The sequence below is a fragment of the Falco peregrinus genome, chromosome 4 (genome assembly GCF_023634155.1).
Source record: "Falco peregrinus isolate bFalPer1 chromosome 4, bFalPer1.pri, whole genome shotgun sequence".
NCBI classification, from domain to species: Eukaryota; Metazoa; Chordata; class Aves; order Falconiformes; family Falconidae; genus Falco; species Falco peregrinus.
In genome coordinates this window covers 95,444,566-95,463,085 of record NC_073724.1, presented here as the reverse complement: position 1 = coordinate 95,463,085, position 18,520 = coordinate 95,444,566, and the positions used below count along the sequence as shown (strand labels likewise).

Genomic DNA, 18,520 nt, shown 5'->3' with positions numbered 1-18,520 from the left:
AATGTAAAATGGGGTAGTAATTATTAAAAAAAAGAATAACTTTCATCTACTTCAAGACAAATTTGAAAGAGTACATGTGAAGTCAGCAACAACAGGTTCAACAGGACAATGCTCGTCTTATATGAATGGCATTCAAATATTTTTCCTCAGTGTGCTACAATTTAAGTCTCTTGAAGACTGTTAACACTTCGATCTTAACTGTTGTTTTAATCCAACTTGTTGTTCTGATGGTTTATATACAAAACTAAAGGACATGAGCTACATATGAAAGCAAAACAGGAGGCAGAAGGAAGATACAAATACATACATCCCTGCTGTAAATGAAGTTCATAACAAAAATGCTTTTGCGAGCATGAAGTCTTTAGTCACCTTAAACTAATTATACTTGGCAAGTGACAGACTGTAGAAAAAGAAAGTGTTGTAGTGGACTTTCAATGGACCTTTTTAGTTTGAAAAGTTTTAAGCTCTAATTGATGAGCTTATTTCTATCGTAAATATTGTAAATACCCTAATACTTTTCTTTTTTTCAGAAGGCCTAGTCTTTCCACTCCTTGATCCGTACAGTAGCTTCATATCATAAAAAGACCAAGCACAGATTAACCGATTTTAATTTCATCTTTATTTCCATAAATCAAAGTTACACCGCAAGTGGTTAGATCCTTTGTTTCACATTTCTCACCCTAAGTACAGGCTTACAGTAGCTACCACAAAGTGTGCACCTATTACCATTCTAATAGACGTTAGTCATTACTGTATTTTTTTCAATCTGATGCAAATATCATTTGCTAACAATCATTTATAGTTATCTTCTCCATTTACATGAAATGGAGGGAAGTTGTAAATTGGTGGTGTTCTGTTTGCTGCAGGTCCAACCAATATTAAAATGTGTAGTAGCAGCTTTAAAACTCAATAATGAACTGTTAAATAAGTAGCAGTGTAAAACCATCTCAAGGGTTCTACGTATGGAGTTACTTCACACTGTACTGGGAACAGAATGAAAAACCTACACAGTAGGGTCTATCCTATTCCACACACACCTCTTCATTAAAAGGGCTTGACTTCATACCCTTTAAAGATGCACCTTGTGCAACTATGAATTTAATAAAGATGCTGACTGTTAGAACTATTTGTTGAAGCAAATACATATTGTCTTCCATTAGGAGGCCATGATACATACTCTGAATCTTTCTGGATTGGCTGAAAAGTACAAATGCATAGAAGTTCCTAGTGTCCCCTATGGATTTATTTTTATTTTTTTTTTTTTTACAGAAAAATACTTTATGCAAAACCATACTTATCTTCTCTACATAAAAATCAAAATTTCAAAGAATCTTTATATATTCCTTATGGAGTCAACTGGAGAATACATTTTTCTACAGTTGTAAATACCCTCTTTTAAAAGAAATGCTTGCTATCTTTGGTTTGCTTATATGCTGGATGGAAAAAAAAAGTTTTAAAGGGAATAACTACCTAGTTACCTGAGGTTCATCTTTCATTTCTTCTAACATGAGCTTTGGAAAGATTAGCTGTTTGGTAGCTGAACAGGGAAATTCTCTACAAAACAACAAAACACAAAGCTTATTTTAGTAGTGCATATTAAATAAGACAAGCTGTTTTAGTAAAACTAACTCTTAAGGGTAGTTAAAAACTAAAACTAGTAATCCTACTTGTTCCAGAATCAGTAATCCTATCTGTTCTGTATCACCACCTTCTTTACAAATATAAAGTATTACAAAAATATTCACAATAATATTTCTATATTAATGTATTATTCCATATTATATTTTGAAAAAGTGCTTACAGAGGCAAGTTTATTAACTGCAAACTTACATCCTTGCAGTTGTCTAAAGCCCTGATCAAGTTAAGACCCTTGTTCAGTACAGAACAAGGACTTAACACAACTTTCATTTTTCCATCTATGAACACCCTCCCTACTTTAACATTTTCATGTCATATTAACAGTTTCTTGAAAAGTACAGCGTGATCTGTGTTAAACTGCAGATTAGCAATGTGGTTAATTCTAAATAGGAAGTTCCATCTCTAATGTAAGGCTTTGAGAAATATTTCATTGCTTTCATTTTTTATCCTTCTTCTCATTATCCAATACTTTATATTCATCTAACACAGCATGGCCCGTTTCCTTTGCGGTTTTCTTTACAACAGCTTTGATACCAATACTGTCAATGTTAAATGCTGTCACACCAACATTGATTGCAGAATTCATAGCGTTGTCTGTAGCATGGCCAGCATCATCTCCATACCTTAAGAAAGATAGTGGTTTTGTAGATTTGTATACTTAGTATTTTAAAGCAAAAAATTAAGCATTACCAAAATAATAAGCACACAGCCTGAATGTCTAAAGAATAAAATTAGAAACTACCAAGCCATTTGAGCAAGGGCTGCTCCTCTATCAGATGAATTACTCTTTAGAGTTATCAATATGCTTCTGGCCTTTTTCCTCTGCAAAAAAACTTCCAGCCTTTCTCCCTCCTTCCTCTAGTTTTGATGAGAAGGCTTATCTATAGAACTATAAAGGGGTGGTGGTGTGTGCAATAACCCCCCAAGTACTTTTTCACTTAAGTTCTTAGGCAAACTTCCTAATACCCTCTATATCCCCCCATCTAAGTCCTCACAACTAGACCCTTGAAGCTGCTTAATCTTCTCAGTCTGTACCATGGGTGGCAGCACTGAGGAGGGAGGGCAAACTGTCCTGCCTTCTCACCTGTTACAGAAAAAGGGGCAGGAATCACCTCGGGCATATTTTAGCTCTATTGGTACCACCACTGCCAGAATAGTGCTTGGTTAGTACTTGTCCTCTATCACCTTTGCCCATGCCTACATGGCATAAAATGATACTGTGTCTCATGTAACAGCAACCCACTGGCATGTTAGTTCAAAATCTCCAAAGCAGACTTACTGAGGTAGTGCACCACTGTGCTCAAGTAAATTAACTCAGACAGCCTAGCAGGTCTCCTGGGTACAAAGACCTGCTGACACAGCTACGCTCACACACTGGAGGTAGCAAGGTCCCTACAAAAGCGTTCCATTGTGCAGTGAAAGCTTATCTGAAGTAATCTGGAATCAATGCAGTGGCAAAGGGGAAGGAGCAGGGAAAAAGGAGAAGTCATACAATATCCCAAAAGACTCAAAAAAGCTGTCTTAAGGCTATGATGAAAATTGCTACAAGATAAAGCCTCGGGTCTCTTCACTGGGCTGTGGGCCCAGCTTCTTTATGCTTTAGGGGGTAAGTCAGCAGTCTCATATTAATTACTCAACTGTGAAGAAAGGTGCACATATACACCAGTATGGACAGCATACAGGAGGACAAGAGTATAGTGAGAGCAGGAACTCCAGCTGTTCTGGGCAACCAAACATTTCCCGAGAGAGCACTGTAATCAGACAAACCAGGCCAAAGGGAAGTATTTCTGGCAGCATCAGAATCCCAACAGTTAGTGGAGTTACTTTTTCCCTGTGCTTCCTGAGACCAGAAATTCTTTGAGGACCTCAAAGTAAGGCCAGAGAAAAGCACAGAATATTGAAGAACCTTGAAATCTATTGCATTATCAGTACAGCAGCCATGGCATGATGGCTGGAACCAACAATGAAACCAAATAAAAAGAATTAGTGCTTCTTTTGTTTTATTTTTAATTCTCTGATAGAGCAACAGCCTTGAATCACCAGCATCAAATTTGCAGAGCACAGAACTAATCTCACAGCAAATGTGCAGTATTTGTCAGTTTGATTAGTTATTTGCACCTCAGGAACACCATAAGCCAGTTTTATACATCATAAGTAAAACAGGTAACCTCCTTTAAAGTAAGACTGTAGCTTATCCAATACAGTCAGATAACAATTGCTTAGTATTTGATAAGTGATTTTTCAATTTGCTTGTCTCAATTGCATCATTTATCACTTTTGCTTTTTTAAGGAAGAAAGCTGGGCAGATGTAGATGCTGCAATTATTTAAACCACTGTAAAAAACCCACGAAGGTAGTAGCACGGTACTTTGGCAGAAGTATCTGAAGCTACGTTTGCCCCCAGTTCTGATCAACAAGCACATATGATGAGCATCTCTTTATAACTCCATCCAAAGAGGTACTGCAGCTAAGTTTTTTATTAATTTAGAGACACTGTGCTGATGCTCCTTCAGCTTTGTTTCCATTAAAGTGGAATTTAGCACATTCGCTGAAGTATTTTGAATGGCAGAAATCTTTGTCACTGAAACAAAAGCCAGCATCCAAAAGATATATATTATGTAGTATTTTAATATATTTATATAGATTTTTAAAAGATCACATATCAAATATTTTAAAATATATCATAATTAACTGCAACATTTAATTACTTATTGGTTTTCACTCTTAGTGCCTGTTGACTGCTGATCTCCATATGTCCTATTTTTATATCTAAAATAAAAACATTAATGTGAATTCATGTGAAACCTCCTGATATTCCTATTAAGTACAAACATTAGCAACAAAGCACCACTGACTAGAACTTCACTATCTAGCCTCTTTCAAATTCAGCACAACACAACCCTGAATGCCAATCCACTTAATTTTGTATGCTGTTTACCTTGTTACCTTCTGGTAGTAGCCTGTACGCACTTTCAGCAATCCTGAACATCTCTTTTGTGACACTTATTACCAGTTCCACAAGCTACATGTTTTTGCTTACTCTTCACTTTTTATTGTAATACATATATTGCCTTTTTTTTTTTCTTTTAAGGGGTATATTTCATGTCTTGCAGTTATTTTGATATATTCCCTTATTCTCCACAGCATCTTCCAGTACATGCACTCAGTTTTGGTCTTTCCATCATCTTAATCTCAAATGTTACTAACCTCTTCCCCTATTATCTTTTTCTAAGAATGCCTGTATTTTGCAAGTCAAGTCTATTGTATTATTGCTATTTATGTCTTAGATTTCCTTACACAGTTCTCTTTTTTGTACATCCTCACTTTAACCAAACCTGCTGATAGATGGAATTTTTCCATTTTTCTTAAATTTAGCTAAGTAAATACATACTACATAAATTCAGGACCAGAGCTGAGAAGTTTAAAACAGTAACGTTTTTAATAATGACATTGTAGTGTAGAGCAAAGATATAAATCTGAACGTTACTTGTAACATAGCCTGAAGCGGTAATATTTCTAGAAGAGAGCTAAAAAAATACTTACCACGACCACTTACTCATTTAATCTTTTTACTTACAGGAGATGCTCATTACTGTGCACTTAGCAGCTTATCATGTGCTGCATAGAGTAAAGCAAGTATTTCAGTTAGTTTCCCTGCACTTTCATATACTTTTTTTTGCCAGTATTCAAACACAATGACAACATGCTGTAGAAGATGAACCAATAAAAACATAACTTACTTGTATTTGACAGTTTTTACGGTCTCAGTTGAAACACTTTTAGCAATGCACTTTGCTGCGCTTTCTAAACCTTGCCACACTGTTGAAAACCCTGTAAAAATGAGGAGCTTATGTGAGTTCATAGCGTTGAAAAAAGTACAATTACAAAAGTATATGGAATTTTTATTACCTTGAACTCCACTTGCTGCCACCACCAGAGCACCATCAAAAGTGGATTTACCATCTTTATCTTTCTTAAGGGATTCTGGAACTAATTTGCTGCCATGCTTCTTCACGTGTGGAGCCAGCTCCTTTCCGACACAGCTTGCTATAGAACACACTCCCTCAACTACCGTAAAAGAATAGTATGCAGATTATTTAGTAAGAACAAAGGTCATCTTTCTTCAAAAGTCCTTCCTTCTAATTAGAACTAAGCTTCACTGAAGTCTTAAGCGTTGCTTCTATTTAAATGCTCTTACTTGAAAGACAGACTTTAATCCAGGCTTAAGTACCCAACTGATACAGAAGCAACCTTATTTTTCAGATTCTGCACAACTCCAATTCCTAAGAAATGGGTAAGGCTGGCCTTACAGCTAAAAAGAACTTTAAAAGAAATACGTACATGCCCTGCACTCAAACTGTTTCCGTTGCTTTGTTACCCCCAACCTGCAGATAGGTAACAAGCTGTTTCTTTCCTCACTTGTCTTCACGAGAAGTCTTTCTTACAGTCTTTCCAGCTCTTCAAAGTACTTTTGCAACGTCCAGCACAATTTGTTTTTTAAACTTGGATGAGTCACTAGACACTGGACATAAACATTAATGCAAGTAAGTAACACAATGAAGTTACCGAGAGCTGCTAGGGTTACCAAGCACCTCTGAACAACCAGCCGTTTCTATCTGGAAGTTTATACATAGTCTAATAGACTTGTTTCAGGTGTGTGTATTTAAAACAATGCCCACACACACACATTCTCTAATGGTACAATATGGTAGTAACCAGTGACTATACAGCTTTTAAAATACACTGTTATCAATTTAAGAAGAGAGGTACCATCTTCAAATAACTGTCTATAACTTAGAAAAGCATGCCAAACTTAAGACTGTACAGACTATTCTTTTAAGAAAAAAATGCCTCAAGGCCGTAGAATAAGTATTAGTCCTAAAGTATGTCTCTCACAGGAGGTAACTAGGCACAAACTACTGATCTCTGGATTTCATCAGCTCAGTCCCTCCCCTCTAGGTCATTGGCTAGAGAAACCAACCCCCATTTTATGAAATATTTAAGGCAAAAAATAGAATATACTATGAGATGGAAATTTTTACCTAAGAACTGGCTGACTTTCACAGCTCCTCCAGTAGCCTGTTTTGCTACATGAAGTCCCTTTGCTACAGTTGGATTGACTTCCAGAGGTTTTTCTTCTGGTTGAATGTGTTCTCGCAGTTTAGAAGCTCCTTTGTGGATAGCTTTACCAGTATATTCTGCTCCTTTTACTAGGCCCCAGCTTACCCAAGACGCACCTTCAAGGCAAAAATTGTTTTTCTTACAATGTACAATATTACAGACTATGATTCCTACAGTTTTCCCTCCTCTGAAACACTGACTTTACAAACATTCCTGATAACACAGTCTGCAATTATATTCTTCCCTGCATGGGCCAGCATGAATTCCTGAAGCGATTTCGGCTCCTACACCACCCACAGTTTTTCAATTTACTAAAGTTCAATATAGCCATCTCTCATCAATGTCAGCTTAATACAGACATTCAGTTTTTTAATAAATATCCATGCCCCAGTTGGGTCAGAAGGACAGAACTGCACACCTCAACACTACTAACGTTCTGAAAACATACAACCCAACCCTCTAGCCCTCCTAGCAGATTTATATTTATTACAATCAGTTTGTGGTCATTAGTATATTCCAAAAGTTCGCAGAGGGAAAAAAAACTTATCTGCAGAAATCACAACAGATACCTGCTTTAATAGAACAATTTTACTCCTGTATGAGCAGTTATATATCACGGTGGTTTGAGTCACAGGCAGAGATATCCTGACATATAGTCAACTGAGGAGCCTCATGAACAAAACTGTTGCCAATGTGTTTAAAATCTGCACGGTTTTTATAAAGGTTGTCAAAGTATCCTTTAGATGATCACAATGAACTGGTGAACAACTACTTCTGACCACTCAGCTTCTACTAGCACACATGTGTTTAGGTGAAAATACTGTTTAAATGTTACTCACAGAGCTTTACATTCAACACAATCCTCTTATTACAGCAGTACCTGATAAGATTCCATGGGCAACTTTCTCACTCCATTCTGGCAACTCTTTCTGATTTTCTGCTCCTTCAGGTTGTGGTTGGATACGTACAGTCTGAGGCAAGTTAACTGCATCACCAGAGGCTTCTGAAGGCTATGAAGAAAAAGTAAACATCTGAGAAGCTACTTCCCAATGTATCATCAGGATTTCTGGTTTAAATGCTTCAGATCATACAGATCTGATATCAAATCATGTTAATATTGTGTATTCCTTGGGTAAGTGTACAGAAACTCAAGCAAGCTGTAAGTGTACAAGCAACTCAATTTGCACAGAAATGCTGTGCATTCAAAAAAGCTTATCAGACAGCTCAGCACTTCCTGTGCGCTTTCTTAATCGAGTTACAATAGAGATGTGCTTGCCAATACGGCCATATGGTCAAGTAACTAAGGAAAACTTGCAATACAAACTAACTAGCAATACAGATAAGAGACTCATCAACCTATTATTTTTATCTTCTCAGAGGAAATTCACCTCTGTTGTTATTCAGTATGAGAACTGCAGTCTTTGGTCAGAGAATCCAGCTGCACTAAAAGAATGCAGCTGTTCTGGTTGTTTTGCTCCTTACCCTTTCCTCTCAAATTAAAAAATAAAGGAGATTATTCATTCTACGTGCCGTTGATGCTGTTGCAGAATGGCACAGCCAAGGACCATATCAAGCTCCCAATCTAAAGCTGGGCAGATAGGTTCTGTGTGATTTCATGTCAAACACTAGAGTTTCTGGAGTATATGTTAATCATTCAAACACAGCAACCACCACCACAGTATGGTTAGTTTTTCTAAATAGTACAGCAAAACTTTACACAGTTCACAGACAATGTATAATAGAACTTTAACTATAGAAAGCAAAAAAATTGGAATAGATTTAGGTTTTTCTTAAGAGATTCCATGTTTAGGTCTTCTCCAATGTAAAAGTAAAAAAAACCTCCAACACTTCCGTGATTGAAAACACTGCTAGTTAACGATGGACAGAAAGAAAAAATCTTTTTGTTTAGTCTAGAAAAGTCTAACTGACAGCATTCATAGATGAAACCTAGGAACAGAACAGAATACAGAATAATGTTTGATATTTCATGGAATTCTTAGATTCCCCTGAAATATTTACTGGAAATAAAAGCAGGGTATGTCACAAAGATGACTGTCGCAATAAAAGAAAGCAAAACCAACATTAACAGAAAAGAGTAGATTAAGATTTACAAGGTTGCTACCCAGAAGATTAACAATGTATCCCTGACATATACTGTATCATCAATTACTGCTCCACCGCAGTGTGAAATCTCCTGTTCAAGAAAGACCTTTAGCATGTGACCAAAACACTTCAGGGGCTGGGCAGGACAAATAACCTTAATACACAGCTATAGCTAAAAAACAACCAACCAAAAACAGTTAAAAACCCCCAAACTATGTTCCAGATATAATTTAATTACACCACAGTTTGGGTCACTATGTAGAAAAACAGTCAACAAGACTTCTAAGGACTATACTAAAGAACAGAAACTGATTGCCTAATAGGACAGGTGACTCAATACTATAATTAAATTAAATACAGTTGTTAATTAGATCCTCATGAGTACTGTGTAAAACAGACACGTTAAATGGCCATCAGATTAGGCTTTGAAATATTTGTGCTATATCACGTTTTTTAAAACTCCAGCAATCTGCTCATTTGCAAAATGTGGCAGCCTGCAGTAATGAATTAGCTCTTGAACAACCAAAAAAACTCCAGCCAACCCCCCCACACACACTACACAGCACACCACACATTGCCGCTGTCAATTGAGTCTGGAATCTCAGCAGTACCAGCGTCTGTTTCTGTGACAATTTATTATTATTTTTTTAACATAAAATTTTGGAATCACTGTCCTGGAATTTACCTGGACTTTGTGGCCAGACATCTGTTTAAATTTATCTTCAAAATGCGCTCTATCAGTTGCTGGGAGCTCTGAAGATAACCCTACTCTCTCATGGGATCCTGGCACCTGTGACATTGTATCAGGGAACATTAACAAAAACATGGAATTTGAGGACAATAAGGAACTAATGAGATAGCAAGTTTGAACTACTACACATGAAAAATGACAGGATCTTATCCAGCAAGTCCTGCATTGAAATATCACATAAAGGTTCTGTAGTACCTTTCCCTTTAAAATAAAAATTAGTGGCCTCCTGTGCCAGTGAAGTTCCTTTCTGAACTCAACAGGATTTACACAGTAACAGAACCCCACTCACACAGCATACTGCAAACTGGTCTTCCATCAGCACTGCATTCAAATCTTCATGGTTCAACATGATTTTGTCTTTCACAAAAAGATATAATCTTGCCATGAGCTTTTACGTAGTTATTGATTACCATTCTTCCTGAGATGGTGCTCCAGTGCTCTTACAGTAACATTTTTCACCTTGTCTCCAGTCACTGTATCTTACTGCACCTTGTTACACTGTTGGGGTTTTTTTTCTGTTTTCTCAATCTGCCAACATCTTAGTGCAATAAGGAACCAGATATGTCTATTTTGAGATCACATTTGAATGCAGATTTTTGAGATACACGCTATTTTCACAGGTTTGCTCTCAAGTGGCTTAACATTTTTGAACTGTTAACACGTTTGGGCACAATATTCCAAGAATGGTATCATCAAAACTACACAGAGAGCGTGTGCATGTGTGTGTACACACAGCAGAAAACGTGCTTTCTCCTAAACACAAAACTTTTGAGTCCTACATTACCTTTCGGAAAAATAGAGAAAATATAAAAAATGGTCTCCAATTCCTCTCTGCGCTTACAAATCTGTACTTTAAAATTTCTCTTCTCCCATCTCACAGGCCTACAGCTTCATTACTAGGTTGTTTAATCTTGGATACTTTATCGATTTCTCACTGGTGAGCTTACCAAGCAAGACACAGAACTTCGCAGTTTCACACAAAAAATACATTGACCATTTACACCTTTCCTTATCAGCTTAAACCAGGCAGCCCAGAAATTCACCTGGATTCGAAGGTCAGACATCTGTTTTAAGAGATCCTCAAACAGCTCTCTGTCAGCTGCTGGAAGTTCTGAAGACAGCACTACTCCCACGTAGGACCCTGGTATCTGGGACATCGTGTCAGGAAACATGTACACTCCAGTATTGCAGCACAGAACAGGAGACTGGTTACACATTAGAGGATATAACCAGTCACAAACCTAGAGAAGACAAGCACAAAAAGGAATTAAAGGATCCTTTTAAAAAGAAAGGCAGGTAAAACATACTGATAAGCATCACAAACTTGATTTTGTATAAAGTTTTGTAAGAAAAATAAAAAAGCCTTATGCCATCTTGGGGGCGGGTAGAAAAAGCAAACAAAAACCACAACAGCTTCAAAACAAAAACCCCACATGACTGTTCTTGGTTAGTTCTGACAGTCCAATATGGAGAAAATACTAATTTTCACAGGACTGTAATTCAGACTGGTAGTCTCTTAACTAGGTCTCGTCTTGAGGCCCAGGTGTAAAAGCAGATGACAACCACTGCCAAACAAGTCAGAATTCACAGCGCCTGTAGATCTCAGGCTGGGTTTATATGATTGGATAATGAGACTATATGTCTGTTGTTGGCTGACTGTTGAAGGCGGCTAACACAGGTGGAGGTGAACTAGCAGACCCAAAACCAAGAAGCAGTTTTTGTTTGCTCCTCCAGGTTTCCGCTTTGTGGATGAGATTTCCAACAGCCAATCTTAGCAGCAAAAAGGAGATCCAGAAACCAGACCAGAAACACAATGTACATTACAGAACATGCCCACATGAAGCAAGCATGGACCAAAAAAATTCAAATAACGCATCTTTTTTATTTGTAGTTCAGAGTCTGGGTTAACACGGGCCCTCAAATTCCACATTATCAGCTGCCCTAACTGTAGTACCTTATCACTAGCTCTTACCGAAGCAGGTAGCGCACAACCCCATTTTACACCAACACGTTACAACAGCTGAATTAACACATCTTCTCTATGGGAGGAAAGGGAAGTTCACTTAATGAAAAGACATGTTAAGTCAACTCCTTTAGAAAATGGAATTCACCAGAACAGTCAGCACCTGACAACCTTTGGAAGACAGCTGATTTTCGCAAAAAAAAAGTCATAAAAGTATGTATTTGCACAAAACCATTTTTCCAACAGCTGTAACATCCTTCATATTATCACACAGATATTTAGGCTCAGAAGAGCAAGAACTTAAGAAAACTGCCTTTTAAATTTTTATGACAGCTCTTGAAATTCAATTAAAGGAGAAAATTATTTTCCTGTTACCTGAAGAAATGCAGGTGGACGATTCTGTGCCATCTCACTATCTGTATCCAGGAACTTCACAATGCGTAGATATCCAGGATATGAAGGAGCACTAACCTGCCCATCAGGAGTTACAAAGAAGATTTGCACTCCTTGGGGAATCAAGATCAGCTCATCTGCATCCACTCCCAGGTTTTCAAGGGGAGGTGGCTGAGTACACCTACTGTAGTAGTCCTCACCTACAGAAGAAAACTCCCCTGAGTCCGTGCCATAAGACACGGTAAAATGGCCGTTGGTAGCTTGAGGAGTATAGGCAGGAGGTGCTTCATTTGGCAGACAAAGAGGTTTTGCAGATGATGGACTCATAGCTGGAATTTGCCCCTGGCTCGCAGATGCAACACCCCTATCTGCTACAGGTGGTTGATTTGGTACAAACGAAGAATTAGGGGCAGGGGGTCGTTCTGGTTTTTCTTTAGAAGGAATGGATGGGTACAACTTGGGCACCCCAGCAGGGGCATCCATCGCAGCAGGACTTGCTTGTACAGATGGCATGTTTTGTTCTAGAATGCCGAGTCGAGCGTGAACATTTCGGAGGGTCTCCCTCATCTTCTGTTGCATTTGCCTAGCAGACTCCCACTGGGACCCTACACATGCAGGACCTTGCGATGGAATGCTAATACCTCGGAGCAAGTGGTCAAGCCCTTGCTTGTAATAACTTCTTGCCTCTTCTTTCTGACCCCGTTCATCGGTATTCAGTCCTCTATTGATAAAAATAAAGGCTTTCCTGTACTCTTCATTAATAGCTTTAATATTTGCATCTTCTTGCATAACTGGATCCTGCAGTTCTTCCATTACTGCAAATTGGAATAAAGCCCATTAAGCATGTTCATAGATGAAACCAAACAATATTTACCTTAGAATACCTTCTAACCAGTTTCTAATGATGACCACACTGCATGTATTAGCAGAAAGCTATCTAGTTGCTTGGTGCAGTGCCTGCTACATTATGGTTATCTCCTAATAACCTCCAGATTTAGAATATATGACTCCAAGGCAGCAAGGAATTGATAACCATTGCATCTAGTTACATCACACACATGCATTTTTTAGAAGTTAAACATCAGAAGAATATGAACACACCTGATATTAAACTTTTCATCTAAAAGAAGTATTAAGATCAGTAGCAAATAGAGTAAAAAAAATAATTTAGAAACATCTAACTTTTCTTTTGATAATATTTTCAAAAAATCTTTTAAGATATTAAAAAATGCAGTTAACATTTTGTCTATTTAAATAAAGGCTGAAGTTACAAACTCAGTACATTTATTTAAGTAATTTAAGGTAAAGCACTCAAAAGACTAAAACAAATCTTGATAAACTTCAACTAACATCAACACACAGAATGTGAAAAAATACTCTGAACAGTTAAAGCTGTGCTTTACAACATGAAAACAGGGAATTTCTTACTTCCTTTACAGTGTTTATAAAGTGAGAAAGACAATTGGTGTTTTCACTTTCTTGCACCCCAGGTGACAAAAACTTGGAAGTACCAGTATCTATAAAATGTTGTAGCTTTTATGTCTATTGCACCAACTGAACAGCAGAAAATAATCCAATAGGTTTATGTGAACTCTAAAGTGTGTAAAATCACTCTTTTAACTGAATGCAGGTCTTCAGTCTTGGCCAAATGCAGCAAATACAAATCATTCTTGGACTAACACCATGTTTGCAACACACAATGTAAAAAAAACTCCAGTGAAATTTTTTGCTGACTGTGTTGAGAGGCACTGTCAGTTCAGAAAAACCAGGTTATACTAGAAGAGAATAATGATCATGGACAACAAAAACTGGATACTTTATAAAAATGAAAGAGTATGTATTTTCAGTAAAAACAATGATTCTCTGCTGTAAGCTTGATGGAAGAGAGAAAAATCTAGAGACATCTGTCAATCACAATGATAGCAAGCTACAGAAAACATGAGGGTAAGTAAAATCCAAGTGCAAAAATTAAAATATTTCCATTCCATGTGCAGAAGCATTAAAGCCACTGCACACAGCATTGGTGAGACCTCACACAAGACTGAGCCACATTCAAGAAAGCTGTACCTGAACTGGAAAAGATGTGCAGAAAGTTACTGGTTTTTTTCTGGTGAATCAATCACTTTTCTTTTGCCTAGAGAGGCAAGTTTCCCTTACCAAGCCAATAAACCAAAGGCTAAGTCACAGGGGTCCTCAAACTTTTTAACCAGGGGGCCGGCGCATGGATGCAGTGGCAGGCAGTCATCTGCGGCTGCTTGGTTCCCCCCCCCCCCAACTCCCGGCGGGGGGGGGGGGGGGGGGGCGGGGCGGGGGGGTCTGTAAATACTGGGGCTGGACTGAGGACCCTGGGGTGCGTATCTGGCCCGCGGGCCATAGTTTGAGGACCCCTGGGCTAAGAGATTGGATTAGTCGCTATGAATATACTGGATGAATGGAAGAAAGTAAATCAGGAAAGAAGAGAAGAACTACTGAAATCCAAACTCATAATAAAAACCTGAAATTGTACCTACATTTAAGTTTATTTAATGTCTCTTCTTCTTTTAGTCTATCAATAAAGTTAAAAAAAAATAATTAAAAAAATGTGTATCATCCAGAAAATATCCTTCCTCTACTCCAACATAACCAAAGAAACTTAAGCAGTGCAAGTCATGAAAAGATTTTGAAGGAAAGATGAAACATTGGGCTCTATTCCTGCATCCTTTATGATCAAAATGCAGATAGCACTTATGTGACTGATGCATCTGCAGTCACAGGACCTGCCATGTAATCTGGAACGTATCTGTATTTTTATGACATGACAAAATCCAATTTCATGCAAAAGACAAGATGTGTGATTTTAGTCCAATGACAGACACATAGCTAGGAATATGACAGGGATGGCTTGAAAAGGCAGCCCACATGGAGTGGATCAGCAGCAACTTGAGCCACCAGGCTTGCTGCCCATTCCCCACCATGTAGCTGGAAAACAAATCTTGGGCTGGAGGAGATTTTTCTGGTTGATTGCAATCACCTGCTGCCAATGTGCTCGGCATCTTTGATTTAAGCTGAGAACAACACTGGCATAAGAATAAGTGTATATTTAACAACAAGGACATCAGGTTTAGAAGTTTTAAGTATGTTTCTGACCAGCACAATAGGAAGCAATTAATTGGAAAGAATTACTGTCAAATATAGCTGGATCCTTACATGAAAGATTTTACTTAGCCATGTCATATATTTTATGAGCTGGACATTAACCATTTAATATGTGCATAGCCAAATAATTTGCTAGCAAAAAACCCCAGGGACTCCCAAACCACATCATCTTGCATCAACACTTGTTTTTACTAATGAAAAATCAAATCTTCCTTTTAAGAAGGGCATAAAGGTAAAAAACAACCCAATATTAAAGAACTCTGATTTTAAAACTACTGTAGGTTTCCAAAACAGAGAAAATGTTTAGAAGAGTGAGAGACAGACAAGTTTAATCTAATATCACAGTTTATTTCTTTATGAGCAAAATTTACCATTTTTGACTTTTTTAGAGCCTGTGAATTCATTCTGTAAATGAATTCTGTAAAAAGTCTGTAAAGTCCATTAAGGCTTTAAGTAAACAGTTCATCTGTGTGAACACAACTGCAGCACCAGTCTATTTTGCTCCATGTTTTTTATTTGTTTCTGCTGGGGAAGGCTAAGGCAAAGATACTTTACAGCTTTTATATCATTTTTTTTGCTAATGATTGTTAGTACATTACAAAAAGAGGCATCAAGTAAAATCCTAGAGTCATAGCTACATTTCCATTTAATAGTGAACTAATTTACTATTCACTGTATGCTCATCATACTGTCAACACTACTGTTCTTGCTAAAGCTCAGTCTTTATTCACAATAGAAAAGGTCTGTAAGAAAACAGATGTCAGCACAATCAGTGTACATACAGCACTGGTACAGCCGTGCACGGCGGAGGTACAAAATCTGGCTCAGCAATTCAGAAGAGTGGGTGTTTTGCAACTCTTCTCTGATCATTTGCAACATACCAAGTTTGCAGTGTATGTACAGTATAGTTACCATGAACCTATGCATTAGTGTGGCAAAGCACTTGGAGGAAGGAATTAATGGTATATCTTAAGTTTAACACAAGGTAACTAAAAGTCAGTCTGAAGAGCCGAATTCAATTAATTCTTATTGATTTATTAAAATTAATACAAAATAACGGATTGTATAAAGTAAGGAAGCCAACTGGATTGCTCCCTCACAACACAAGAGGAAATATTCTCTGAAACAGAACATTTAAGTAGCAATCTGTATGCAAGGAAGATCCTTGGTCATTATTATTTTCAGTATTATGATCTTAGTACAGTATTTAAGTGTCCTGCATGCTTTGATATTTATCTGTAATCAGTTTCTGTACAACGCAGAGTCTTATTTCCTCTGTTTCAAAGCTGGAATGAATGGCAAGGTGTATATTACTAAATACGAGAGTGCCACAAGTGAACCTTTGATCCTACGGCCTGCACAGACTGGCCCAGATCTGTACTACTCGGCACTAAGACCAAGAGGAACTTCTCCTACAGGAAGCTGGCCCAAAACAGAGCTAGGAAAAGAGCCAACAGGCACTGTAGATAATCACAGATCAATCCAGTGCCTGAGCTCATTCCATGGCCCTTTTTCATTTATCAGTACACCTATAGTCTGTGTTTTAAATGACTTGAACAAGAGAGGCTAGCTACAGTGCAACACGGAAACTCGAGTTCAATTTTATATAGTAAGCTAACATCTCAACTATCTGGCTGATCACCCTTCCTCCAAAGCAGCAAACCCCACTTCATTAAAAATATAATGTATATTTAAAAAAAAAAAAAAAAGTACAGCTTAATGATGGATCTCACTGCCAGAAGGTAAACATGAAGCCTAAAGCTTATTAAGAGGATTAAATATTCTTACTGACAGAGGTAGTACACTCTTTCCGTCTCACTATTTCTGAAACCTGGGGAATGTAAGGCAGGAAAAGCAAAAAACAACAAAAAAATGCAAACCACTTAATCAAAGAGCTGTTCCTGCATATCAACTATTTTACTATCAGCCACTGATTTCAAAGATGAAGAGGATAAATGAGAACTACCATGCAGACAGAATTGTTTAAGCCTTACTTCTGTAGGGAAAGAGCAATTAACAAAGTATTAGTGACTTTCAAGAATTCAGAGAACAAAACTGAATTAAAACAAATGTTATAAAGGATTTAAACTAATACATGCCAGGTACTAGCTGATAAACTAAAAGCAAAAAACTGTGGATTTATTTAGGTTGTTTAAAGTAGCCCTTAATTTTTTCATTAACTGGTGGCCTGCTGCTAGTATTTAAGCACCTAAGGCTAGATAATACCAACAGCTACACAACAGAAAGGCAGTGATCTGACCTAACATGGTCATTCTTACTCTCAAAATTACTGAGGACTTCAGTAAACTCCCATCTTCCAACATTTCAACCTACACCAATACCCCCGCACCTACATTCACCCAGCCAGCACATCCACTTCTCCTCTGGGTACTGCTGCTTGTTTCAAACACTTTTCTGCCCAGATGAATACTTCCTGACTCCTTGGTGTGTATTTCCATCCACAAGCACTCAACACAGAGCTTTTAGGCTTTGAGGGCCTACTTGGCACTTCTCTGGAAAGGAAATTGAAAAACCAGTCGGGCAGATAATTCCTTTCATCGTGTAGCTGTGCTGCCCAGCCTTGAATTTTCACAGTGCTCATGTCCAAAGACATTGTCACTATCCACCACCGAGTGGCCAGAGACTCTGACAACGTCATGGAAGATGCAGCATTACGTAAGATGGCTACTTAATATTTTTCATCAGCTGCACGCCTGCCAGTTTCCGATCACCGCCAATAGATTTCTCCACATTCAAACAACTCCAGCCCAACCCGACGCGAATCTTTTAAAAACCGCAAAACACGAGGAACGGTCTTCCGAAGTACACTGACAAATAACCTCTCAGTCCCATAAGGAGCCACGCCAGAAATGACCGCGGTTACTTCAACCCAGCCTAACCACCCGCTGCCCCGCCGGCTCTCCCGCACCGGGGCTCGCCGCGCTGAGGCGGCACCGCGCCCCCCGCGCCCCCGCCGGGGTGGGGGCTCCCTCCCGCCTCCGGCGCCGCACACCTGCAGGCCGGCCTCAGGCCTGAGGCGATACGAGCCCTCCGGGCGCTGCCCGGCCCTGCCCAGGCCCGCGTCCCGGCTCCCCGCCGCGCACACAGCAACCCCCGCCCCGCCGTCTCTTCGGCACCGCGGCCGCGCTGCGGCGCCCACCCCGCGACCTCCTACCTGCCCTGTGCCCGCCCCGCCCCAGGCCTAACAAGCCCCCTCACCGCAGCCCGCCGGGCCGGGCCGGGCCGGGCCTCCCCGCGTCCCCGGGCTCCGCAGCTGAGCCCCCCTCCAACCCGGGAGGGCTCGACCCCGGCCCCGCCGCCGCGCTCACCGAGCCAGACCCCGCAGCCCCAGCCGAGGCCCCGCCTCCCGGGTCAGGCGGCAGCGGGCGGGGCCGCCGGCACGCGGCCCTGGCGTCA

At 39.2% G+C, this 18,520-nt stretch overlaps 1 protein-coding gene across 5 annotated transcripts; it reads right to left on the bottom strand.

Annotated features, from left to right (window-relative positions):
* Positions 1–596: 596 nt before the first annotated feature.
* Positions 597–18,500, bottom strand: SPART (spartin). 5 transcript variants are annotated; one of them, XM_027792042.2, is made up of 10 exons: positions 17,458–17,787; positions 11,951–12,783; positions 10,656–10,853; positions 9,547–9,651; positions 7,639–7,768; positions 6,680–6,874; positions 5,547–5,705; positions 5,378–5,468; positions 4,346–4,406; positions 2,128–2,261 (listed from the first exon to the last, which is right to left on the bottom strand). In XM_027792042.2, exons 1-9 carry the CDS (start codon positions 17,474–17,476, stop codon positions 4,346–4,348), a joined length of 1,791 nt encoding a protein of 596 aa, XP_027647843.2. In that variant the 5' UTR covers positions 17,477–17,787; the 3' UTR covers positions 2,128–2,261. The 5 variants fall into 5 exon arrangements, with proteins under 5 accessions (XP_055658529.1, XP_055658530.1, XP_013157663.2 ...); XM_055802554.1 differs by lacking the exons at positions 4,346–4,406; positions 17,458–17,787 and adding an exon at positions 18,433–18,500 and having other exon boundaries at positions 597–2,261; XM_055802555.1 differs by lacking the exons at positions 4,346–4,406; positions 17,458–17,787 and adding an exon at positions 18,323–18,441 and having other exon boundaries at positions 597–2,261.
* Between the last annotated feature and the right edge of the window lie 20 nt (positions 18,501–18,520).

Excerpts from the sequence above, each read along its gene's own strand:
- SPART (XM_013302209.3), bottom strand. Across the intron at positions 9,652-10,655 it reads TGTCTGACCTTCGAATCCAG|GTGCCAGGATCCCATGAGAG; the intron begins GTGAATTTCTGG and ends ACAATGTCACAG. Across the intron at positions 7,769-9,546 it reads TGTCTGGCCACAAAGTCCAG|CCTTCAGAAGCCTCTGGTGA; the intron begins GTAAATTCCAGG and ends TTTTCTTCATAG.